The 26,244-nt window shown below is 40.8% G+C and overlaps 1 protein-coding gene across 1 annotated transcript in view; it reads left to right on the top strand.

Annotated features, from left to right (window-relative positions):
* Window positions 1-4,641: 4,641 nt before the first annotated feature.
* The window catches only part of RALGAPA2 (Ral GTPase activating protein catalytic subunit alpha 2), a 209,556-nt gene continuing 187,953 nt past the window's right edge, over window positions 4,642-26,244 (top strand). The window contains 6 exon segments of the mRNA XM_040637933.1: window positions 4,642-4,743; window positions 12,646-12,750; window positions 12,752-12,833; window positions 14,668-14,677; window positions 14,679-14,830; window positions 24,694-24,828. Coding sequence (XP_040493867.1) covers window positions 4,735-4,743; window positions 12,646-12,750; window positions 12,752-12,833; window positions 14,668-14,677; window positions 14,679-14,830; window positions 24,694-24,828 — 493 coding nt within the window. The 5' untranslated portion in view covers window positions 4,642-4,734.

Raw genomic sequence — 26,244 nt, forward strand, 5'->3', positions numbered from 1 at the left:
GGACAAACCTGTGTTCATGGAAGAACCAGATAAAAAGAAGCTGCCCTAAAGATGCTGAAAATTAGGATTTTCAGAGACTGACAGCAAAGAGGTAATACGTTGTCGCTTGTTTCAGCTGGGAGTACCCGTATTTTAGCAAAGTCTACCCATCGGGCGAGGGTGCCAGTCAGTGGGGCACAGGCCGCGGGGCTCTTTATCGTAGTTGCTCTTCCAGTTGCTGGGTTCCGTGAGGACCTGCTTCAGTGAGGCTGCTTCTGGGCTGTCTTCAGGATCATTGGTCACCTCCTTCCTCAGGCTAGGTCCGGCTGTGCATGGCAGCTTTTCTATTCACTGTGGCGGCAGAGTTGTTTTATGAACCATCGTATGTTCACACGCTCTGCGTGAGACTAAAAATGTCACTGCCGTATTGGTATTGACATGTTTAAACAAATAGCATTTGAGAAACTAAATTTAGAATGTTTTGGCAGTCTTGTCTTGTGCAGTGGCCTGCCCAGAGCAGCCGAAAGGACTAACCCAATAATGAGTGCTATCTCCTCTCTTAAGAAGCCTCACTTCAGGGCTGGGTGCTGTCCTCGGAGTGAGTGCTGCTGGAATGGAACTTTTCGTCCTGGTTACGTAAAGCTAGAGGCTGGAAAAACCTAAAACGACACAGTGGGATCTCTTCCTGAAACAAAATATCTGTCATATTTCTATTTCTGGCATGCTGTTTTGAAACTAGTCTGAGTAATTATTTTTTTTAAAGATTTTTATTTATTTATGCGACAGAGACAGCCAGCGAGAGAGGGAACATAGCAGGGGAGTGGGAGAGGAAGAAGCAGGCTCCCAGCCGAGGAGCCCGATGTGGGACTCGATCCCGGAACACCGGGATCACGCCCTGAGCCTAAGGCAGACGCTTAAGCACTGTGCTACCCAGGCGCCCCTGAGAAATTATTTCTAAAAGTGGGTGTTGCAGCAATTAACAACAAACATTTAAGACTATTTGTAATCAAAGGCATATCACTTTTAAATATCTGTATTAATTCCATAATTTTTGATTTTTTAATATTGGTGAAATCATTTTAATAACTGGTCATGAGGTCAAAATGAATAGATAAGCAAATGGAATTTATCACACATTTTAAAGGTCTGTTTTAGAGACTCATTCAGTCACTGGACCTGTGTTTATTTCTTCAGCACATACTAAACACTAGGCACTGTTTGAGGTGCTGGAGGTGGTGAACAAAATGGAAAAAAGACTCGCCCTTCTAAAACCTCTATTCTCATGAATTTTAGTAAGTGTAAGGAATTAAATATGTGAACATGTACTTCTTCCCCCTCCGTGAACTGGTTTTTATCTTCTAAAGACCTCATCTGACGGTTCTCGTCATAAGCGATCTTCCAGTTGGGGACGAACATACTCCCTTCACGAGTGCAGTGAGCAGAGGATGTGTGACGCAAGAAGAAAATAAGAACGGGAAAGCCGGGGCCCAGGCTATGCTGCAGGTACGTGGCTGGCCGGAAACATAAAGACCTCCGCTTGGAGTCCATTGAACATTTTGTTTATTGTGATAGCATCATTAAAGTACGGGGATATTTGTATCTACCTGTCAGTAAACAGCCCTTAAGTTCTCATTCTGAGTTTTCTTCCTGACCGCTCATCTTCAGTTTGTAAAGATTCTTTTCTAGTCGAAGGAGACCTATGAGCCGGTTGCAGGTTTTTGAGAGGGATTATTACGCAGTGAATGTGAAATGACTGAGATCCAAATCTTAAAAAGCATGTCCTGAACACATATGGGGAGTTAGTCCGTCATCTGGACTCTAATTTGCAAGACAAGCATGGTGATTCTATAATCCCATAAAGAATATTCTTCTTAAAAATTGCCTGTTTGATGATAAATGCTCTACTTTTTAAATCTTTATCTGTATGAATATATAAAATAGAACCAGTGCCATTTGGGAACATTGGAAAGAACAGCTTTGGCTGATCACTTAATCTTCCCAGACCTCAGGATTTTACCTCAAAAATGGGGATTGGGAGATTGATTACCTCTTGGCTCCCATCTAGGTGGAAGGTTGTTAGGTCTCTAAGTGAAAACACAGAATGCCTCTTTTTTCCCCTGCTCCCTGGCGCCCACCCTCTACCCCATATCCACCTGAGGTAGCATAGGCATAGCTTGCCTGTTGCCCAATTTTCAATGACATGCTTTTGTCATCCATCTCTCAGTAGGATTCCTTGTCATGGTATCCTTTTTGCTTTCAGGTTCATTAGCAGTTTAATACTCTGTAACTATTGAATCTTCTCATTTTTCAGTGAAAATGAGCAAATAATTGGAAATCAACTTGAAACAAAATGAAGATGATTTTACTTGAGTAGCTTCAAAGAACTCCGGTGCCAGTTGTTAGAAAATCTGTGCCCTCACCAGAGAAGTGCATGCGGAGTCCCTAGCCTGTGTCCTTTGGTATTCCTTGTCCTCCAAGTAGGATTGCCATATGCCATCCTCAGCCATCCCACTGCCAGTATCTCCCTAGGTTCAGGAGAGTGTTAATTTGTTTTCTGAAAGGATGAGTTACATCATTGGCCAAAACCAAGAAAAATACTTTCCACTTGATTGTAGCACAACAGTGTTCAAAAATGTTTAGTTTGGATTCCTAATAGCTGTGTTTGTTCTCTTTGTATCCAGTATCTTTGGTCCTTTCCTTGGTTCATTGAAAAGTGGCCAGAGTACAGGTTGAATAAGCTAGTATCTTCTCCAGTTGCTGTTGAGAGGTACAATTACTGGACGTATTAATTTTTTTTTTTTAATTTTTACCTTTAAATTACTGACATGGAGCGTAAGAAAGATTCATGGAGTTGGCATTTTGATCTTTTTAAAAAGAAAATGAGCGGAACTAATAGTAGAAGACTCCCTCAAACTTTTACTTGGGAGTATCAAAGTTTCTAATTCACCCATCAAGAAGCAAATACCTTGAGAAGAAAGATCTGTCTTGCAGCAGCGGTGAAGGCCTATGCCATACGGCTCTTCCAAAAAGCATGCGCCGCAGGGAGACAGCTGGGTGGCCTCAGATCGGTTAAGGCCTCCGACTACTTGACTACTCAGAACTCAGGTCTGATCTCAGTTCTGATGTAAAAAATAAATGTAGCCCACTAAATGTATACTACCACTGCTGAAGAGGTTGGTTGTCAAAAAAGAAGTTCTTTGTTTTCCTTTTTCCCCTAAGCTGAGTCTGCTTCACAATTGCTGCTTATCAATTGTTAGCCAATTATTACAGTGCTTATTTGATAATTTGATTACATAGAAAAGTGACGGCCTGACACCTTTTAATCTTACTTTCAGATAATCTTAGAGGCTGTCAATATTTAAATTCATCACTTGACTTTTGAGCATGTTTATTTTTTAGAATTTCTTCAGTCGATTGGCCATCTGTTTTAAGATGTTGTGTTGATAGGATTTCATTCCCAGGTGAGCGCAGAGAATTCTGTTCTTGTTCCCAGATCCTTTGAATTTGTACTGCTGGAACACAAGGGAGACTTAAGAAGGCATAGGATCTGGTAGATGGTACCCATCCACCTTCATCACCAGACTGACAACTCAGTCTCCTAAACTGAAGGGTCACTGGTGTCGTCTGTGTCAGTAGTAACACAGTGGTAACTTTACTGTAGTGCCCCTAAGCAGTCACTAACGACTACGTAACAGGCCACATCTGTGCGTCTCACCATTTTCTACTGAAACATCCCTGACAGGAATGGACAGTGAACTTGTACCCCAAAGGTCTGAGGTAGAGTGTAGAGCTGTTGGCTGGTCATCTAAGTTTTTTTAAATCTGTTTTTATCTCAAGAATTCACATAGGTTTTATATCCTACTGCCTAATATCGTTCTCCTAGTCAAGGTATATGCACCTGGAAGCTCTGTACTGTTGGACTATGTGGTCAGTGCTGGTTTCGCCTCCCTACAGCTACTAGAGATCTGCGCCCGTGTTGGGTGGTGCTGGCCGTGCTTCCTACCTGCAAAGTTCATGTGCTGGGAGATTCCACAGCAATCAGATGGTTTTTCCCAGCCACTGTCTGACCACTGCTCCTCTTCCTCTCCCCGTCCCCGACCCCAAAATTTCTCACCCAGAAGCAGTGATCCTATCTTACTGTTTTCCCCTTTTCTTTTGAGGTAATGTAAAAAGAAGTCTTCAGAAAGTTTTCTGATTCATAAATTTTCTATAGTTGCACTATTAATTTGTATTAATAATTTTTTTCTAGGAAAGGTCTTTCAAGTGTGTCAGGTGATTCTAAGAGAAGCATTTTAAAGAATCTTGAGTATGTGTTGGTACCACTTGCCTTAGTTGAAATGACTCCAAGGTGATTGTTTAGTAGAGGGAAATTAATATCATTATCTTTAAGAAAAATTTGTTCAGATTTATGTGTTTAGTTACATTTATATGTTTACTGTAAAATTTGTTGATTTCAAGGTATTTTTGACCAATGCAGCAAACGTCTTTTTGTTGGAACCATGTCCTGAAGTTCCCATGCTCTTAAGAGAACAAGCTGATGCCTGTAAAGCTGTTTTGATTATTCGTAGGCGCATGATAATGGAGCTTACAATGAATAAAAAGACATGGTAAGTTTATTTCAAATTCATTAATTCTGTAAAACATGTTTCTGTTTTTCAACATAATAATTAGAACGTCAAAGCCTCCACTTACTGATGGCTTTACAAAGTGAACAGTAAGATGATAATCAATCTTCTGTAACAGTTTCTGTGAATTATGAAGAAGGTAAGTATCCAGCACTTTGATAGTTTATTTTTATTATTGGCTTTAAAAATGTTACTGAATGAAAAGTAGTCATATTACTTAATAGTAGATTTTTCCATTTTAAATTGTCATCAGACTGCTTTGTGGAAAAGCAATGCAACTGGTGTTTTCTATCCTTCTTCATAAGCCCAGGAGCGGTTGTTAATTGCTCTGAAATGCTGTTAACTGATTTTTATTGCTTCCAATTTGAAGCTTTAAATTCACTTTGGAAAACCAATTATCTGAAATGACAGACTGTCAGAATGACCGAATAATAGTACCGTCAAACATATAGTGGCTATGAAATGTGCTTATGCGAAATGTTTTCGTTTTTCTCCTTTGTTTTTGTTTGGTGTCTCTGTATTTATAATACCCCCGAAAGTACACAGTGCTGGGTTTTTCCCACGCCCGTCCCATGATGAGCAGACACCCAGCTTAGGAGGTGCAAGCCAGATGCTTGTCAGCAACAGAGACCTCAGAGCCACCTGTAACCCTTCTTCATGCCCCTCAGTTCTAGTTGTAAAATGCCTCTCCAGCCCGTCCTTACGTTGTTCCTCCCACCCATCGCTGCCCTGGGGCGGCCTGGCTGGGTCAGCCCCTGCTGTCAGTGGGCTTTGGCCCTGTGCTCAAGTGCTCAGGGCTGCTGCAAACCAGCTCTGGTGGCCACTCTCCCCTGGAAGTCCCTCTCAGTGGGGCCCCCAAGCACACACCTGTAAGTTCTGATGCTTTTTCTTTTCTTTTTTTTTTTTTTTTAGAGTTTTATTTATTTTTACAGCAGATAGAGACAGCCAGCGAGAGAGGGAACACAAGCAGGGGAGTGGGAGAGGAAGAAGCAGGCTCACATGAGGAGTCGATGTGGGCTCGATCCCATAAGCATGGATCACGCCCTGAGCGAAGGCAGACGCCAACGCTGTGACCACCTCAGAGTGTCGCCCCTGCATGCTTATTTCTTGGATTACGCCTTGCAAGTTTCAGCAACTAAAGCTGAGAAAGCTCTGTGTGACAAACCTGGTGTGAAAGCATCATGAAATGGGCGGGCTACTACTCTATGCTGCAATGGCTGGAGTTGCTGAGTTTGAGTCCATTGCTGCTATTTTTTCTCCTCTGCAGGGCCCAAGGAATCCCATCATAGCCACCAGTTCACTGGACAGAAACCACAGGAATCAAATGATTATATTTTTTTTTTTTTAATATTTTTATTATATTATGTTAGTCACCATACAGTACATCCCTGTTTTGATGCAAAGTCATGACATTATTGTGTAAACACCCAGTGACCATGCAATACGTGCCTCCTTAATACCCATCACCAGTATCTCCCTCCCCCCTCCCCAAGCCTCGGTTTGTTTCCAGAGTCCATAGTCTCTCATGGTTCCCTTGTTATCCCCCTTTCTTTTTCCCTTTCTTCCCTACCATCTTCCTATTCTTATGTTCCAAATGAGTGAAACATATGAAATTATCTTCTCTGCTTGACTTATTTCACTTAGCATTATCTCTCAGTCGTCCATGTTGCTGCAAAATTTGGTAATCTCTTTTGATGCTGAGTAATATTCCATTGTATATATGGACCACATCTTCTTAATCTGTTGAAGGGCATTCGGCTCCTTCTATGATTTAGCTATTGTGGACAATGCTGCTATGAACATTGGGGTGCATATGGCCCTTCTCTTCACTATGTCTGTATCTTTGGGGTAAATACCCAGTAGTGAAATGGCTGGATCAAAGGGTAGCTCAATTTTTAACTTTTTATGGGACCTCCACACTGTTTTCCAAAGTGCCTGTACCAACTTGCATTTGCACCAACAATGTAGGAGGGATCCCCTTTCTCCACATCCTCTCCAACATTTGTGGTTTCCTCCCTTGTCAATTTTTGCCATTCTAACTGGCAAGGTGGTATCCAGTGTGGTTTTGATTTAAATTTCCCTGATGGCTAATGATGTTGAACCTTTTTTCATGTGTCTGTTAGCCATTTGTATGTCCTCATTGGAAAAGTGTCTCTTCATATCTTCTGCCCATTTTTTGATTTGTTTGTTTCTTGCGTATTGAGTTTGAGAAGTTCTTTGTAGATCTTGGATACCAGTCTTTGATCTGTAGTGTCATTTGCAAATATCTTCTCCCATTCCGTGGGCTGCCTCTTAGTTTTTTGACTGTTTCCTTGATGTGCAGAAACTTTTAATCTTGATGAAGTCCCATAAATTCATTTTATCTTTTGTTTCTCTTTTGCCTTTGGAGATGTGTCATGAAAAAGTTTGCTTTGGCCGATGTCGAGAGGTTGTTGCCTATGTTCTCCTCTCTAGGAATTTTGATGGATTCCTGTCTCACATCGAGGTCTTTCATCCATTTGGAGTTTATTTTTGTGTATGGTGTGAGATAGTGGTCAAGTTTCATTCTCTTGCATGTAGCTGTCCAATTTTCCCAGCACCATTTATTGAAGAGACTGTCTTTTTCCCACCGGATGTTTTTTCCTGCTTTATCAAATATTAGTTGCCCAAAGAGCCGTGGGTCCATTTCTGGGTTCTCTATTCTGTTCCATTGGTCTATGTGTCTGTTTTTGTACAGTACCATGCTGTCTTTGTGATCACAGCTTTGTAGTACACTCGAAATCTGGCATTGTGGATGCCTCAGCTTTGTTTTTCCTTTCAACAGTTCCTTGAGATTCGGGCCTTTTCTGTTTCCATACAAATTTAAGGACTGTTTGTTCCAGTTCTTTGAAAAATGTCCTTTGGTATTTTGATCGGGATAGCATTGAGAGTGTAGATTGCTCTGGGTAGCATGGACATTTTAACTATGTTAATTCTTCCAATCCATGAGCATGGAATATCTTTCCATCTTTTTATGTCTTCTCAATGTCTTTAAGAGTGATTTATAGTTTCTAGAATATAGGTCCTTTACGTCTCTGGTTAAGTTAATTCCAAGGTAACGATGGTTTTTGGTGCTATTGTAAATGGGATGGATTCCCTTAATTCCTTTCTTCTTCTCGGTCTCGTTATTCTGTGTATAGAAATGCAACTGATTTCTGAGCATTTATTTTGTATCCTGCCACGTTACTGAATTGCTCTATAACTTCTAATAGTTTGGGAGTGGCTTCTTTTGGGTTTTCCATATAGAGTATCATGTCATCTGCAAAGAGAGACATTTTGACTTCTTCTTTGCCAATTTGAATACCTTTGATCCCTTTTTGTCAGTCCGATTGCTGTTGCAAGGACTTCTAGTACTATGTTGAATACGGCGAGAGTGGGCATCCTTGTCGAGTTCCTTGATCTTAAGGGAAAGGCTTCCAGCTTTTCCCATTGGAGAATAATATTTGCAGTAGGCTTTCATGGTATTTGCTTTATGAGATTGAGAAATGTACCTTCTATTCCTACACTCTGAAGGGTTTTAATCAGGAAAGGATGCTGTATTTTGGTCAAATGCTTTTTCGGCATCGATTGAGAGGAGGATCATATGGTTCCTGAGTCTTTTCTTGTTGATATGATGTATCACGCTGATTGATTTGCGAATACGTTGAACCACGCTTGCATCCCAGGTATGAATCCCACTTGGATCGTGATGGATCCTTTTAATGTACTGTTGGATTCTATTAAAGTGGTCTTGTTGAGGATTTAAGGCCCATATTCATTAGGGAAATCGGTCTGTAATTCTCCTTTTTGATGGGGTCTTTGCCTGGTTTGGGGATCAAGGTAATATTGGCCTCATAAAATGAGTTTGGTAGCTTTCCTTCTGTTTCTATTTTTGAAATAGCTTTAGGAGAATAGGGTATTATTTCTTCTTTGAATGTTTGTAGAATTCCCCCAGGAAAAACCGCCTGGGCCTGGAGTTTTGTTATTTGAAGGTTGTTTATCACTGACTCAATTTCTTCATAATTAATTGGCCTGTTTAAGGAATCAATTTCTTCTGTTTCAATCTTGGTAGTTTATAGGTTTCCAGGAAGGATTCCATCTCTTCCAGATTGCTTAGTTTATTGGCATATAGCTGTTGATAAAAATTTCTAATAATCCTTCCTAATTTCATCAATGGTGCCTGCCGTGACCTCTCCTTTTTCGCTCATAATTTTAATAATCTGGGTCCTTTTCTCTTTCTTTTGGATAAGTCTTGCCAGGGGTCTATCAATTTTATTGATTCTCTCAAAGAACCGTAGCTTCTAGTCCTGTTGGATCTGCTCTTACCGTACTTCTGGTTTCTGCTTGATTGATTTCTCAGCTCTAATTTTGGTCAACTGCTTCCTCGCGCGTGGATTAGCCTGTCCCTCTGTTGCTGTTCCAGCTTGAGGTGAGAATATAAAAACTGCATTTTAGATTTTTCTATTCTTTTGAGTGAGGCTTTGGATGGCTATGTATTTCCCCTTAGGACTGCTTTGCAGTATCCTAGGTTTTGGACTGTTGTATTTTCATTCTCATTGGTCTCATAAATTGTTTAATTTGATTTTTGATTTCCTGGTTTATCGAGTCATTCCTGAGCAGTATGGTTCTTAGTCTCCAAGTGTTTGAGTTTCTTCCAAATTTTTCCTTGTGGTTGAGTTCCAATTTCAGAGCATTGTGGTCTGAGAATGGCAGGGGGATAATTTCAATCTTTTGGTATTGGTTGAGACTCTGTTTTAGGTCCCAGAACATGGTCTATTCTTGAGAATGTTCCATGGGCATTAGAATAGAATGAGTATTCTTTGGTTCTGGGGTGTAGTGTTCTATATATATCTATGAGGTCCAACTCGTCGAGTATGGCATTCAAAGCCTTTGATTCTTTGCTTAGTTTTTGCCAGGGTGTTCTGTCTATTTCTGATAGTGGAGTGTTGAGGTCCCCTACTATTAGTGTATTTTTATTTATATGTCTCTTATTCTGCTAAGAGTTGGCTTGTGTATCTTGCTGCTCCCTGTTGAAAGGCATATATATTTATAATTGTCAAGTATCCACTTGTTGAATACTTCCTTTAAGAATAATATAGTGCCCTTCTGCATCTCTAACTATAGTCTGTAGTTTAAAATCCAATTTATCTGATATGAGAATTGCTACCCCAGCTTTTGAGGTCCATTTGCGTGAAAGATGGTACTCCATCCCCTTACTCTCAGTCTGAATGCATCTTTGGGTTTGAATGAGTCTCTTGTAGACAGCAAATGGATGGGCTTGCTTTCTTTTTTATCCAATCTGCAACCCTGTGGCGCTTTTATGGGATGGTCTCAAACCATTTACATTAAGACTGATTACTGAGAGATATGATTTAATGTTGCCATGTTGCCAGTAAAGTCTTTTTGTTTGTATTGGCTGTGACTTTCTCTGTTCTGTATCATCACTCTTGGGGGCCTTTTTACTTTATAGAACCCCCCGTAATATCTCCTGTAGGGCTGGCTTCGCGGTTACGCAAAATTGGTTAGTGACTGGCGATTCTGAAATGTCTTTATTTCTCCATCAATTCTGAATGATGTAGCCTTGCTGGATAAAGGATCCTTGGCTGCATGTTTTTCTCTGAAAGAGCTTTAAATATGCTCCCCCAACCCTTTCATTCCAGGTCTGTGTAGACAGGTCTGAATGCATTCTGATGCTTTTTGCCTTGGTACGTGAGAAATTTCTTTGCCCTGACCGCTTCAATACTGTATCCTTGCATCTAATATTTGCGAATTGCACTATGACGTGACGGCGCAGGTTTGTCATGGTTGAGCTTGGGAGGGGTCCTTCTGCCTCTTTGGACACGAATGTTTGTTTCCCTTTGCTAGATTAGGGAAGTTTTCAGCTACAATTTGTTCAAATATCTCTTCTAGACCTCTGTTTTTCTCCTCCACCCCCTCGATGCTGGCGATTCTAACATTGGATCGTTTAAGTATTGAGTCAGTAATTCCCGTAACCTGCGCCCAGGGGCGTGATTTTTAAGACCATCTTCTATTTTCATTTTTCCTCTATTAACCCATCCTCCAATTCACTAACCCGCTCTCTCTGCTTCGCTTAATTCTGGCCGTCAGAGCTCTAGTTTTGCCTGCATTTGGCTCATATAGAATTTTTAATTTCTGTCGATTCGCCTCTCATTTCTGTCCTTAGGATTCTATATTCTCAGTAACTGCTAATAGTTTTTTCAATTTACTCATCATTTTGACCATCGTTACTCTGAATTCCATTTCTGATAATTTGGTTACACCATATGTCCATTATTTCTGTGGCAGAGGCCACAGTCTCACTGTCTTTTCTTTGCTGGGGGAAGCTCCTTCTTGTCATTCTGATGAAGAGAGGCTGCGGGGTTTCCAGAGCCCAAATTATTGACTGGGTCCCAGGCCGTGCCCCTTGTTTTATAGGGATCTAGGATGTGGGCTTCTTCTTTAAAGATTTTATTTATTTATTTATGTGGCAGCCAACCAGCGAGAGGGAACAGAAGCAGGGGAGGGAGAGGAAGAAGCAGGCTCCCAGCGGAGGAGCCGGATGAGGACTCCTTTCCGGAACGCTGGGATCACGCCCTAAGCCGAAGGCAGGCGCTCAATGACTGCGCCCACCCCCGGCGCGCCTGGCCAGGGGGGCTTTGATTTTTCAGCCTGCCTTCTGTGTTCTGGGGAGGGGCCTGCCGCCGACACCTCAGGCAGCCATGTTTGGGTAGAGTCTCGGCGTCCCCTGCGAGGGGATGGGGATGGGCACCCCTGAGCCGGTATTTCCAGGCTTCTGTTCTCTGGCGGCTTTCCTGGCGGTTTGCTGTGCCTCTTCTGAGAGTCAGAGCAGCAGCAGCCAAATTTCAGCTCTGTCACAGAACAGAGGGATTGCGGCCCGTTTCTCTACTAATGTTCTGGCCACTTTAACTCTGTTTCTGTTGGTGCTACCAACCTGCAGCGTCCCGGGATGTGCGCCCACACCCGGCGCCCCAGCCTCACTTCCAGGGCCGGTGCATCTCTGTCCTTTGTGTTTCTAACGCCGCCAGCCGCCAGCCGCCGCCGCGCTCCCGGATCTCCCGCCTCAGTCTGGATCCAGGAGCGCATCGATTCCGTGTTCCGCTGAGATGCCTGGTGGCGCGCACTCGGCTCACGGTCTCAGTCTGCTGTTTTGCGGGTGCCGGGCCCGCGAGCCCCGCCTCGCCTCCCCGTGCAAGTGGCTGGGCCGCTCGGCCACCCGAACGCGGCGGCTCCCTCCCCCTTCCGTTTATCTTCCGATATCTGTGCACGGCTCATGGCTCCTCGCTCGCACTCAATACTCAGCGCTGGAGATGTTCATTTGTAGAGATCCAGATGCGTCTTCCTGCGTCTCAGGCTGGTCTGCGGGTTGTTTAGGCTGGTCTGGTACCTATCCAGCTCGACTGGAGGACCGGCTGTAAACGGTGTCTCCTACTCCTCCGCCTATCTTAACTCCTCCTTCAAAATGATTATTTTAGGATGTAAATTCCAGGGGCGCCTGGGCGGATCAGTCGCTGGGCATCTGCCTCGGCTCAGGGCGTGATCCCGGTGTTCAGGATCAAGGCCTCGCATCAGGCTCCTCTGATGGGAGCCTGCTTCTTCCTCTCTTCCACTCTGCTTCTGTGTTCCCTCTCTCTCTGGCTGTCTCTCTCTCTGTCAAATAAATAAATAAATAAAATCTTTAAAAAAAAAAAAAAAGAAGTAGAATAAGGATGAGAGTTTGTCTTCTCCCCAATTACGCCAGGACTAGCGCAGACACCAGAGGATTTTGAAACAGTATTTGTTCATAAAGGTGATTTCTCCTAGCCTGATCCTGGTTACAGTTGATCAAATAAATTTTAGACCTAAAAGAAAACAAGATCAAGTGCTTTTTATTTTAAAGTTCATTTTATTCCTAGTAATTTAAAATATTTTGTTAAAATCATTCTTCTTCCAAATGAGGGTGATTCAGTTCTCTTGTTGGCTTGTTGGTTTTAGACCTCATGGTGGCGTGGATCCGAGCAAACCTGTGTGTGTACATTTCTCAGAGCTCTGGGATGACTTCCTTGGTGTGGTGTCCTCCCTCACGGAATGGGAAGAACTCATAAACGAGTGGGCCCAACATGCATGGACTCCTGGGACAGCAGTGCTGGCGTAGAACTGTCGACGGAGTTGAGATGACAAACCTTACCTCTGACAAACTAAGTGAACAAAAGGAAAGAAGCAGCGAGGACAAAGGTCTTCTACTCTACGAGAGTAAACTGCCTGCATGTCTGAGATGGAGGCGGAGTGTGTCTATACATATAGGCAATTAATGCAGGAATTTTGGAAGTACCATACAGGCCGTGTCCTTTAAATGGTGGTGTCGATGGTGTTTCATAGCACTCTGTCCTCTAGTAAGGATGATGAATTTATGAAGGGGCTTGAGGAAGAAAGAAGAGATGAAGGGGAGTAGCAGTAGTAGCAACAGATAACTAATAATGGCTGCGGTTCTTGTTGTATCTCTCTCTTCGCCTCTTGGTAACTTCTGAGTTACTATCCAGGTATCACAGGACAGAAATGAAGCTACAGAGAGTCCATGTGATGGGCTCACCAAGGCCTAGCTGAGAAGTGGGAAAGCCAGAAATCAAAGCTGGGCAAGTCCAGCTCCAGGCACCACACTAGAAAGTCATATTCCAGTGCCTGCTTAGGAAAGGTGGAAAAATTCTGAGTGTTTCAGATGGGTGTCATTTTGGCTTGTGTTGTGTTTCTGGGTAAAAGTTGTTTTGAGACCTCGAGTCAGATCAAGGTGGAAAACATCAGTGGTGGTTTCTACTGGGGACAACAATTTGTCTTCATTACTGTTTTAATGCTGTGACACAGTCTTGGGATTAATTCACTTGTACTTCAATTTATTGTGCAAAGATTTTGAGGCAGTTCATAGAAGTACCTATAATACAATAGATAAAATGGGTAAGGACACTGGGGCAAATTTAAAGGGAGTGGAGTTGCCGGAGTGGTTAAGATGCCAGAATGCATGCCAGAGAGCCCCCTATGCTTGCTAGGGAGGGAGAAGGGGAGCAAGCTTAGATGTGACTCTGATCTTCACAGGGTTACAGCAGAGGATCACAGATTACAAAAGGGGAAAATCGACAGCTTAGGTGATACGTAGCTTTTCCTGGTCCTAAAACTTGAGAGGAGTTTCCTCTCTGTGTTTGTAGTCAGCTAGGCTGTCAAATAATCAGCCAGGCAGCTCTAGGGTTGGCCAGCTGTCAGCTGGGGCAGTGATGGGGGGACTTGGCCACATACCTTTTATTGCCCAGCAGGCCAGCTCAGGCTTTTTTGGTGAGGTTTTAGGTTTCCAGGAGCAGCAACAGGGCAAGCCCAGATTTTCCAACGCATTTCAAATCTCTGCTTGCTCATTTTGCTAGCAAAGCAAGTCATGTGATGAAGCCCAGGGTCATTGTGGGAGAGGCCCACAGAGGATGTGGATGTGGGGAGGTGTGAACCAATTATGGTGATTACTTAACCATATAAACATGTCATTAATGGGACTGATTCTTATAATATCTTCGCTGCAGTCTGTGAGTGGCTGTATTTATTTATAGGAAGGTAAACAATCTGAAAAACAGTTTATGGAATGATACAGAATGAATTCAATTATGTAATTAATGCCTTTGGCAAATATTTCCGATTTATCTATTATATTGCTTTATTCTAAAAATGAATTCAAATGTTCATTATAAAAATACTTGCCTTCTAAGCACTGGATTTGTGGAAACAAAATATACTCTCAGGAACCTGGGTGTGAAAACGACCCATAGGTGGCAGCCACCAGCACATTACCTGTGCAGAAATCTCTGTCTTGGTCTCTTATCTCCTGTATTTCTCTTGGATCCTTGACCACTCATTTGAAATACTTGACCAGAGCTCTAGGAGAGGAAAGCAGAGAAGTGATACCTAATTTTGCAACAAGAGAAGCTGCCGATTATATACAGTTGGATTTATGAAATCTGCTGAGTAACACAGGCTGTGCAATGAATGATAAGGAAGTCAGCCTTTAGATTATTTTTCTTGTCTTATCCTTTATCAGGCTGTGTTCTATTCTCCGAAAGGAGCCACCGTGGGGAGATCCTGTTCTCTCAGCTGGCGGAGCCACCCGGATGTGGCCGAGCCAGTGCGATCGAGGAGCGCCACCACATCTGGGGCACCGGGAGCTGAGAAAGCAAGAAATATTGTTCGCCAGAAAGCAACTGGTAAACGTTTATTTAAGTGTTTCTCTAAGGTCTGTTGCTATCTAAGATGGATTTGTAGGAATAAAATGTTTTAAAAGCTTTAAAATTCGACTCAGAACATAAATACATGGCCTTTTATTAAGTGGGATGTTTCCGTATCTTTTAATTGTCTCTTCTGTTCTCTTCAAATCTGTTTTTGATACTTATTTCTGAATCGTTCATTGTGAAAAAGAACTTGAGGTGTCACTACTGAGTGAGATATATGTGCAAAAGAGAGAAAATAGATATTTTGTTTAAAGCCTGAAGCAAATAGATTCTCAGTAATCGCACAGCTGCATTACTGTTGTTGAGCAGCGTTAATCTTAGTGTGGCGCTGTTCCAACACAGAAAAAGAGAATAATGCACGTAGTTTGCAGGACTGGAGGGGGATATTGAAGTGCCTTGCTTCTTTTGGGGAATGGAGCTTTACATGCCTGGAGCTGTTGTCCTTCTAGCCTGTTAGAACTAATAAGAACTTGACCAAGAACCCCCAGTTTTTTGGACTTTTTTGCTACACTCTACTTTTAAACCCAAAAGAGAAATCTTTAAAAAGTAAGCTTATATCCAGTATTAAATAAGAACAAATAAAGACCCTTCCCCCCAGTGACTTTGACGCTGTAACTACATTTAAAACAAATTTATCTGAGTTTCCTGTGGTTTTTCACATCAGTAATTCCATGCTGTTATAATCAATATTCAGCATATTGACTGCAGAAAGTCACAAGATCCTCTGGTCATAAACCAGAGTCATTTACACTCAGCGTATTTTATAGTGCATAGTAAAGGCTTCATACAGATGGCTTAGAATCCTTTTGGAGTCTTTATGAAAATATATTGTACCTTAGCCCTAACTGTCTAATGCTCTTTGCCATAACATTTGTTGGTAATTACTACCTTATTTATATTCACCTCCTGTTCTACTTCTCCTGCGTTCCTTCATCCTCTCCCCTGAGGAGAGACTCAGTTCCTGTTAACAGGCAACTTTGGGGAAGGCCTACTCAAAGATTTCCATTCTTGTCCCAACTCCTAAAAACTCCTTTCTTCCATCTTTGGATCAGAGCAGAAGTTTGTGACAAAGTGGCATCATCATGCCTCAGCTGCCCTGACTCCCTGATACCCCTCAGTGCCCTAGAATTGTAATGATAATAAAAGTGATCATTCAAAACACTTTATAAAACTCTACTTTCACATTTTAATGAGCAGCAAACCATGGTATATTGCATGCTCCTTTTTCCCCTGCTTGGCCAAAACACAGCCATAGAAGAGATCGTATTTTAGTTTTTCAACAGGTGTTTCAGACCAACAATACGATAGTGGCACCAGTATTGTTCTTGATAATCCTCGGTGTATTTATGCCATTGAGCTTCTGTTCATCAGTGTTCTCAGGTGTCTGAAAAGCCATGGTATTGCAGCAATAAGAACTTTTACAAAATCACATTAAAGTTATTTTAGACTATGTCACTTTAAAGTCATAAACCTGGCCTTTCGAGGCTTAATTAAATTAAAAACACTTGGAGACATAACCTTTAAAAGATAATGGGATAAGAGCTATTGCATTGGATGGATCTATTCCTTTATGTATTTTGTACACACATATGTATTTCCTTTTTTTATTTTTTTTTTTTACAAGATTTTATTTCTTAGTAATCTCTATACCCAAGGTGGGGCTCAAACCCACACAGCCCTGAGATCAAGAGTCACATGCTTCTCTGGTGCCCCATGTATTTCCTATTTTACTTTATACATTTATCTTTTTAGTTGCCTGTGAAAACAACAGTCTCTGAAGATTTTATTATATCATGATGTTTTATAAAATTAATTTATATAGACTAATAGTCACTATATAAATAAACTGGTTTTACTCAGTTCTGTTATTTTTACATTGTGTAATAAATTTGCCTTTCCATCTTTTAAAAAAGGCCCAGAGTACTTTCATGGTAGATTTTTATTTGTGTGGAGACCACCTTTTAATGACAGAACAGCAGCTCACGAAGTTAGTTTTTGCCACTTTTATTTAACATTAAAGTGCTTTTTATGGAAGACCCATTTGAAAGTGACTTTTTTTTCCCTGATCCCAATACAACAATAATTTAAGATTATTATATTATAATTTGCCTCACAGACTACACTTAGATTGAGAAAATGTCAGTGATGGTGGTAAGACGAAAATAATAAAATAATCAATTGCAGAGTAGGGAAATGACGATTAATTTAACAAAGAATCAACTACTTTGCAACTTAAAAGGAACCGACAAGGAGAGTCTTAAAGAATTATAAAGGAAAACTTTGTTCCTGAGTGTGAATGATGCTAAAATTTTAGGTGTCTAAAATGAGTGATTAAAGCAAGTCAATTTCCATGCAAAAAATTATTCTAAGTTTTATTATTTCTAAAATATCTAGTGATCAGTTTTGGAAAAATGTACAATCATTTCATTTATAAAGGGAAGGCTCTTTTAAACACCTCTGACATTGAGAGATGAACACATCTTTTAGGAAATTTGAAGTAAGTCAGTTTGACATTCGCATGGAAGTCATTTTCCCTTAAATATTATCTCACCCATTTGTGAAGTGTACTGTAATCACATTGCAGACAGTCCTTTAGATGTGGAAGTTAGAAGTGGGAATTTGACAGCTAGAGGATGGGGCCTGGGGAGACACAAGGAAGTAAAAAGTTTGTTTCACTCTTTGCAAATATATCATTCTCATTTGTATTTCTGTTTCAATAATGTGAAATAAAATCACCTAAAAAATAATAGAATAGCAAGTAAACCTTTATATTTAGTTTTAAGGATGAAAGTGATCTTACCGATGGTAGTTTCATATATGAGGTGTATTCTCTTGTGTTTATAGGTTTTCTCAAATGGTCATTTCACTAGCAGTCTTTTGAAAACTTAAGAGCATCATAAAGTTCATACTAATAAATTATGGATTTAATCAGCATGAAATGTGTTATGAAAGGACGGGTTTTATGGAGATTTTTGCCTTTTTTTCTAAATACCAAGTCTTTTAATGTTCAACTTGACTTTTATGTGTTTTTGAGGTTTTAGGACATTTAATTTACTATATGGTTTGCTTTTGAATACGGTCAGCTCTCAGTAAACCAATTTTTGAATTATTTATTATTTATAGAGCAATTTTAATTTTAGGCTAGATTTTTCCCTCCCTCCCCATGGTCTTTTCATATGTGTGTCCTTTAGGAAGGGAAAACGGATTATAATGTCTACCCAAATAAACAATCCAAATGTGAGTCTGATACACAGGAGGAAAAAAGGAAGCCTAAACGTGTAAAGCATTCTAAAACGAGATTATTTGTGAATCGTGCATTCTCCCACGTCATGAGAATGGCTGAAGGTTGGCTGTATTTAGAGACTGCGGTTAAATACTGTGCCTTGTACTGACTTTCTATAAAGTATAAAATGACCTCCTTTAAATATTGAAAGGAAGACCAGAAAAATAGCAGTAAAAAAAAAAAAAAAAAGTGAAAGATCCTGATGTGCTTCTGACATATTTGTTACTTTATCTCTCCTGGAAGCTAAGCGAAGCCAGTCTATCAGCAACTGTGTCCACCTTTCTGAGGCTTTGCCTGCCACTAAAAGCGTCCCGCTCCTCCTTCACACCGTGAGCGCTCTCTTACCTGGTCTCTCTTACTCCTCTTGCTCTCACAGGCTGTCAGGTACTGTAATGCTGTCTCTTGTGTCCGTCAATGTCCCCGGGCTTCTCCTGCTTGCCGCTGGGCCTTGCTTCCTTTGTTAAGCGCCCCCCCTAACCCCCCACCATGCATGCGTGCCTGGCCGTTGCACTTTGCATTTATTTTCAATGAATATTAATCATTGTTTTTATGTAGTTAGATGTTTAGTAACAATCAGTCAAGAAGAATTTCTTTAACACCACTGGCCTTTGCTTTCCCAGTGAAGAATAATACAGGATTTTGTGGCCCATAGTTTTTAACAGAGATGACTGCCTCAGCGTGCCTTCTGTATAATGTCAGCAGAACAGAAGTTTTGAGCATGTTGGTGTCCGAATGCTTGCTATGCCTCCCTAAAGTGAAGAAACAGGAACATTCATGTAGGCAAGAGCTCCTTGGAATTAATAAATCATAATCATCTACAAAGTAATAATGTTTATGGAGAGTCGCACTGATTATTAAGATTCGAGTAAAAAAAGATGCTAAAAAGTGCTAATTTTCAAAACAAGGAAACATTGTTCTTGTGCTCAAGCCAATTAAAATTGAGTTTAGCCACATGTGGTTTGCACACAGTGTATTTTCTTGATTGTTAAGACAGGGACCAAAAGTGGTGATTTTTGGCACAGACCCCTCAACAATGGATCTACTTTCTCTACAGTGAATAATTAAGCCCATGTCCAGTTACTTTTCAATGATTCTATAATGAACTGAATCTTCATGCTAAAGAGGGACATGTTTTCATGTTCTTTTTATTTTCAGAAAGATGGTATTATAGATGAGTATTTATTTAGTATCAGAGATAGCCTCCCTGTGGCTTTCTGTGGCACTAAATCATGCCATACTGTGGTATAGCAAAGCAGAATCAAATCTTAATTTCCCTGATGAGTATGTAAGATATCATATTATTTAATTAGCAGAATATGAGGGAAGAAGTTCATTTTATTGAGACTAAGGAGTACATTTCTTAGAAAATACTTTTCTCTAGCAAATACCAAAGGTGAAACACAGTAGGAATGGTTAAAGGTCATCGGTCAGTTAAATTACTCATGAGCATTAACTATTTGATAATTTGGTTTTCAAAAAAGTTCTACTGCCTAAAGATGAGCAATAAAGCGTTTAAAGTAGTTTGCTTTCTATTTGGGTGATATACAGCTGCTATGCCCCAAAAGGAGTTCTTTCATGGTGGAAAGTTGTTTGTTTTTTTTTTTACAGTCCATTTTTTCCCCTTATTGTTCCCTTTCATAAAGTTTTCTACTAGTTTGTCCAGAATATTTTCTCACAAGAAACCTATTTCTGTTCGTAATCTCATTTTGGAAACTTTTTTCTCATTCACTGTTATATTTTAGTTTACTCAGTTTCTTGATTCCCATAAGTAGGTACATAGTTCCAACAGTAGTTAAATATGGTTTAAAACAGTCGTTCTTGGGGTGCCTGGGTGGCACAGCGGTTAAGCGTCTGCCTTCGGCTCAGGGCGTGATCCCGGCGTTATGGGATTGAGCCCCACATCAGGCTCCTCCGCTAGGAGCCTGCTTCTTCCTCTCCCACTCCCCCTGCTTGTGTTCCCTCTCTCGCTGGCTGTCTCTATCTCTGTCGAATAAATAAATAAAATCTTTAAAAAAAAATAAAAAATAAATAAAACAGTCGTTCTCAACTGGGGATGATTTTGCCCCCCAGGGAACATTTGGCAGTGTCTAGAGACATGTAGTCACAGCTGGGGCAGCGCTCCTGGCATCTAGTGGGATGCTGCAGAACGGCCTCAGTGGCTGTGCAGACAGCCCCCTCGTGAAGAATTATCTGACCCCAAATATCAATAGTGCTGATGTTGGGAGACCCTGATTTGGAGTGAAATGAAGCAGGACGTGCTGAATCAGTATTTTCCTGCCTTTGCCGTCCTTATTTCTGGTTTTATAGCGCAAAGGGTAAAGGGACTTAGCAGTATAGTGGTATTGAGAACAATCTGCTATTCCCTGTGTTTCATCTGACAACTGTGATAGTGAGCTCCTCCTTAGTCTGTTGCAGTTTTTTCTTTACTATTAAGGTGATGCCATTTTCCTTTGGGATTGTCCTGTCAAGAGACTAGGCCAAGAGCAGTGCACATCAATCCTGTCTTAGGTTGTACATTCTCACTGGTTGGCACACTAGAGTATTAAATTTGTGTTCCAATTTAAATCCTTGTTTGTTGGCATATCTTGATCACCTGTTGCTAAGTATAGATATAGGTAGATATATATCCACTTATCCATAGTATGCAGATACATTAACCCTGACTTTCTGGCCACAAGTTTTTCACTATAAAAATGATTGCTAATTTTGTTTTCATTTGTTAACATTTCTTGTTTTGTTTCTAGTCTATATGACTATACAACATGCCGAAATTGCTTTAAATAATATAAACAATGGAGAATTACTTACTTTCAGCCACTATTATATTTATTCTAGTCCCTTTATGACTCTTTTTTTTGGCATCAGACTTTTGGGAAAGTAATAACCACCTGTATTCCATTTATATGAATAGCTACATAAACTTGTGGGAGGTAGAACTGCAGTTTTGGTGATTTTCCTCCTTCTCCTTTGTGGGAACAATTCTTTCCAGCTGTTTTGCAATTTTAACTGCTTTTATGTTGGGACATTTATCAGTCTGTACTGCTTATAGGCCATGCAGACGATAGATTTTATTTTTGTTTTAGGACCATTGTAATAGTAGTAATTAGAGGATCAATGATCTTCCCTCATTCTAAAAGAGACTCAGTGGTACCTAAGTGAAAGCCTCGTTCAGCTGCTTCTGCCTTTGGTTCTCAGGCTTTCAGGTAGTACCTGAGTATCAGGAAGTGCTTGTCAGGGTTTGGGCTGGCTCACAGTTGGACCTCATAAGAAACCTCAAGTGTTGAGTTGACTTACATCTCCTCTGCTTTTTATAGGGTCAAGTCGGTATCGTGTACCATGCTTTAAAAGGAAATTACACTATTAATTTTGCCTTTGCAATCCTGTATGAGGGGTAAATGGAACCCAGAATTTTGGTAATTGAAGAATAAGTCTCACTTTGTTTAATAAGATTGATTAAGGAAGCCTTAAATTAAAGAATGAGTGAAATTGCTTTGAAAAGTAGTCAGACGTCTGGAATAAATAGAAGTTTCTAAAGACACACTTAATTTAATCATGTGGATTTTTCTCTCAGTGGGAAAAAAAAATGAAGTAATTCTAATTTGGTCATTTTCCTGGTGTTTTGAATGGAGCTTTAGAAAGCAATGATTTAGTAGTAGTGTTGTGTAACTTACACTATCAAGAAGCTAGAAGGTTAGTACTTTTAAAATTCAGGTTATTGGGTTAGCAACGCTTGAGAGAAAGTGAATGATTTGGTGAGCCTGAGATAGAAGTTAGCTCTTTGAAGTGATTCAAACAAATTATGTGATGCTCAAAACAGAATCCATTAGATCTACAAGAACGTGTAATGTAATTTTTATATAACTTAGATTGTTCATTTCTGTTTTGATTATCAGGTAATCCTGCATCTTGATGTTTGTATAGCAGGGTTAAAATGGTTTTAATTTGTTATGGAAAAGCAACTGCGCCAGCTAACACTGTGAAATGGGTGCAGCTTTAACAAGCAGCTTTCTTTAACACATATAAAAAGCCAGCAGAGGGAGCTCAAGAACTGTTTAAAGAAAAAAAGTATCAAGAAAATTTTTTGGTATTCATTCGTTCATTATGCAAGACATATATTGAATATATACTTAGCATAAAGTGTGAGAAAAAGCCAAGAAATATACATTTGCAAATCAGGAAATTGGGTTTTAATTGTGAGATAAGAATTTATTTTTCTGCACTCTATCACTTAATAGTCAACTGTAGGAGTAGCTCAGCGCACCAGTAGCACAGCAGCCCTAATGCACATTTGACATTGTGATTCTCCTCTTCCTTCCCACCCTCATCATGGATGCCCCCATCCTTACCACTTCCGGCGATTTCTGCGGGCTTGGACTTGCTCCATCTGAGAAGTCCCTACCAACAGTTTTACAAAAACAAAACTGTAAAGCTGCATTAGGCCAGTCTGTTGGGAAGGCACACCAGCTGGTGATGGTAGGCTCTTCGCCCGTCTGTTGTGTTAAGGACCAGGGGGGACACTCAAATTTGGAAGCCGTGGTGTTGTGGCCATCCTGTATCCCACCAGATGGCGATGTTCTTTATCTTTAAAAAGATGCTGCTAGTGTTGGCCTTGCTCTTATTTGTTTTTCTGCTCCTAGCCCAGAAATCAACATCTACCAGTTTTTGGCATCAAGTTTAAGTGAATAAAACCCGCTCTTCCCAAGGTCTGTAAAAACTGGCACTTGCCAATTATTTTTTAGAGAATTAGGAAGCTCTTGGGCTCCCTCTACTGATATTAGATTAACAAGTAGGTTCATTAACAAGTATAAACACTACCCAGAAGGTTTCGGTGTCTTGCATAATTAGAATAAACGATGAATGAAGACAACCGGAAGGGGCTGGTCCCATGGTATCATCTGGCTTCTGTTGCCTAATACCAAAGAGCCTAGCTGCAGACCTGTGAAAAGGGCCTAGTCTGTGGGGACGTGTGGGGAGATCACAGATATGTACACATGTCTTGTGTCTCTCTGCGGGAAAACAAACAGTTCTTGGCTATTCAAGAGAAGAGAAGGGCAAAGACAACCTGGAAAAGACGGCCTGTGTGTTCTTGCTACCTTGGCCTTTGTTTGCTTGTGCCCTAAGTTCAGCTTCCTGTGAGTGTCTAAATTTAGACTGTGGCCTGGTACTCTGAATTATAAGTGAAGCATCACACAAATTTCATCGTTTTGAAGTCTCATAACTTGTATAAGTGTACTTTAAAATGTAATTTTTATTTGAATAGTAAAAATAAAGCAGCAACCCTTTGTTCAAGTCCGGTGTCTTATATTTAGAATCTTCCCATATACAGCTTGATTAGGGAGAGCCAACGCTTTGGCTTGTCTTCAGAGTAAAGGATTAGACTGAGGGTGGCACATGAGCACCCAACCTCATTTCAGGGGAGGAAGTGGGTAACACTGCCAGGTAAGATTATACGGGCTGAATTTGATCTGTCTCTTTTTAGAAGGAGTGAAACTTCAGCTAATTAAAATTTTTGGGAAATATGTTCTACCTCTATAGACAAAGTTTCATGGCTCTGTGAGTGAGTGTGGAGTCTTCTGAGGGCTGCGTTGGTGGGGTTCATATGCAGGAGCACATGGCAAGTCCTGTAGGAGGGGTGTCCAGGCAGCACGGGAGGCAGGAAGGCAGGCAGGAACAGGTCTGAGGTTGGCATGGAGGAGTGAACAGCCGAAGGGAGAGAGCAGCAGGTGCCGGTGGGCTACGATTGCTTGAGACTGAAGTGACTGAGAGATCCAGTGGGGGTCACATCTGTGGGGTAAGGCCAGGGGGATCCCTGTATTCACTGTGAAGAGCACGGGCTTGACTGTACAGTGATGGTGCAGGCAGCTCTTTATTTTAGAGGGATCTCTCTGGAGCCACATAGAGAATAGAGAACTCATTCTCTAGGAGAATAGAGTTTGTAATAATGCTAGCTGATATTATCCAGTGGTCAGTACTCATCTGTAGTTTTCTAAAATTTTATGGCACTTATGTATTGATTCTCTAAAAATACCAGTGGATCATTTTTGTACTTTAGTAATTAATTCAACATCACATTTGGTGGTATAAGCTATTAAGTAATTATAGTATTTTATTTTGGACAGTTGTGGATTTATCTGTTAAAAGGAATAATAGAGTTGAAATTCCCATTTCCTAGAGAGGGGTATGTGTGTGTGACTTTCTACTCTCCTCAAATGTAAATTACCTATTCCGTGTATCTCCTTGTTCTCTCATTCCTTGGCATGCCTGAAATTCCAAGTGACTTTTACAGTTCTCAACCATTTCTGCAGCTTTTTCTCTTTTTTTTCCCTTCACTTTGAAAAACAAAATGCTTTGCCCTACTTAAAATGTATTCTTGCAGTGGAGTATTACTGTTAACAAGTATAGAAAACTTTACAATGTATATTCACATTATCTTACTGTATAATTTTGGGGGGAGGAAGTATCTAAAACTACATTTTTAAAATCATTTGGTTCAAGTGGTGAAATTATTTTTAACTTGAAACACATCTCCTGTATGTTTTTGTGTTCATGCCCACAGAAGTGGAAGAATGTCAGCAGTCAGAAAATGCACCTGCAGCCGAATCTGGCTGCCTGGTGGCGGAGCAGCAGCACATCTCGCGGAGCAGCAGCACGCCGGACGTCACTGAGCCACTGTGCTCAGATTCTCCTCAGGGTACGGAGTAGCTGTAGTTCCTAACACAGGACTGCAGATCCTGGCTGGGAAGGAGCTCTATATGTAGAACGCCGGATTGCATTCTACATTTATTCTAACCCTACTTCATTTATTTTAAGTTGATTGTATCCTTTTTAGGTTGATTGCAAGGATGTCACTTCTGGCAATGCAATATTTTTACTGTTTAATATATTTATCTAAATTATATATAGTTAGGTGTACGTCTTTTAAGAGTAGCCTGTTTGAGGACTGGAGAGAAGTCCAGAGGGGCTGCAGTAGGTGGGAAGCAGAGAATGCTGCACCACAGGCTCAGGGAGAGCAGCAAAGTTAGGGGGAGGCATGGCAGGGGCATGTGGGAAAGGGCTGTTGGGGGGAGCCATAAGAGTTGACCATGAGCATGGAGGGCTGGCCAGACTTGTGAGAAAGTTTATTAGCAGCTTGGGGACTCTGCTGAGGTTGAAAACAATAACCTGTGATAACATGCATCTACACGGTGTCTGCGACACCTTTCAGCAACAGCAGGGCGTGGAAAGCAGAGTCAGATGGCTAGACTTGTAAACAGCGGACACCGTGTTTGTCAGGGAAAGCGCATGTTTCAGTGGTGGCTGGTGCCAGTGAGGGTGCTTATCATTTAGTTCTGGTTTCATTGGTTAAGTAAGAAATAAACCAGCTTCTTTATCAACAAGATATCGCATAGTCTCATCAAAAGAGTAGGCAAGTGTTCCCTCTTAGAAATCTTGAAATAAGAAAATACAATTAAGAAGTAACTTGAGAGATGTATTATCTGAAAGATTTTCTGTTCTCCAAAAGGTTTTGTGTAAGACTGTTGTGATTTTTTTTCCCCTCTGAAATATTTGGTAGAATCCACCAGTTGCCTAAAGTTTTCTTCTAGGAAGATTTTAAAATACCATTCAAATTTATAAGTCATCTTAAGACTATTAAGATTTTCCTTTTCCTATTTTGATTCAGATTAAGATGTGTTTTTCTAGGAGTTTGTTCCATTGATGTATTTTTTTTTCAAATTTATTGGCCTCTTATGAGCCCATCTGAATGTTTATAGACTTTGTAGCGATATTCCCTTTTTTATTACTGATACTGGTTATTTTTGCTTTCTCTCCCCGGTCTTTATTCTTGAGTAATACTGAGCCACCATACTACTCTATTTTCCTCTCAGCTTACCTGGCCAACTCAGGTAGCTTTCCTCTGAGATCACTTTCTGAAGGCCCCCAGGAGAGGTCTTGTTGCCCTCCCTTGTGCTAACATAATGTGCTAAGCGGACTTGTTGGCTACAGTGAATAGCATTCAGTCCACTCTCTTAAAAGTGCTCTGTGGATCAAAGATTCTATAAAGTAGACTTGACCCATAGGCTACCAGTTTGCCAGATCTGTAACTCCTGTTTTATACATATCTTAGGAT

Source organism: Ursus maritimus, unplaced genomic scaffold (genome assembly GCF_017311325.1).
Source record: "Ursus maritimus isolate PB19 unplaced genomic scaffold, ASM1731132v1 scaffold_22, whole genome shotgun sequence".
NCBI lineage: Eukaryota > Metazoa > Chordata > Mammalia > Carnivora > Ursidae > Ursus > Ursus maritimus.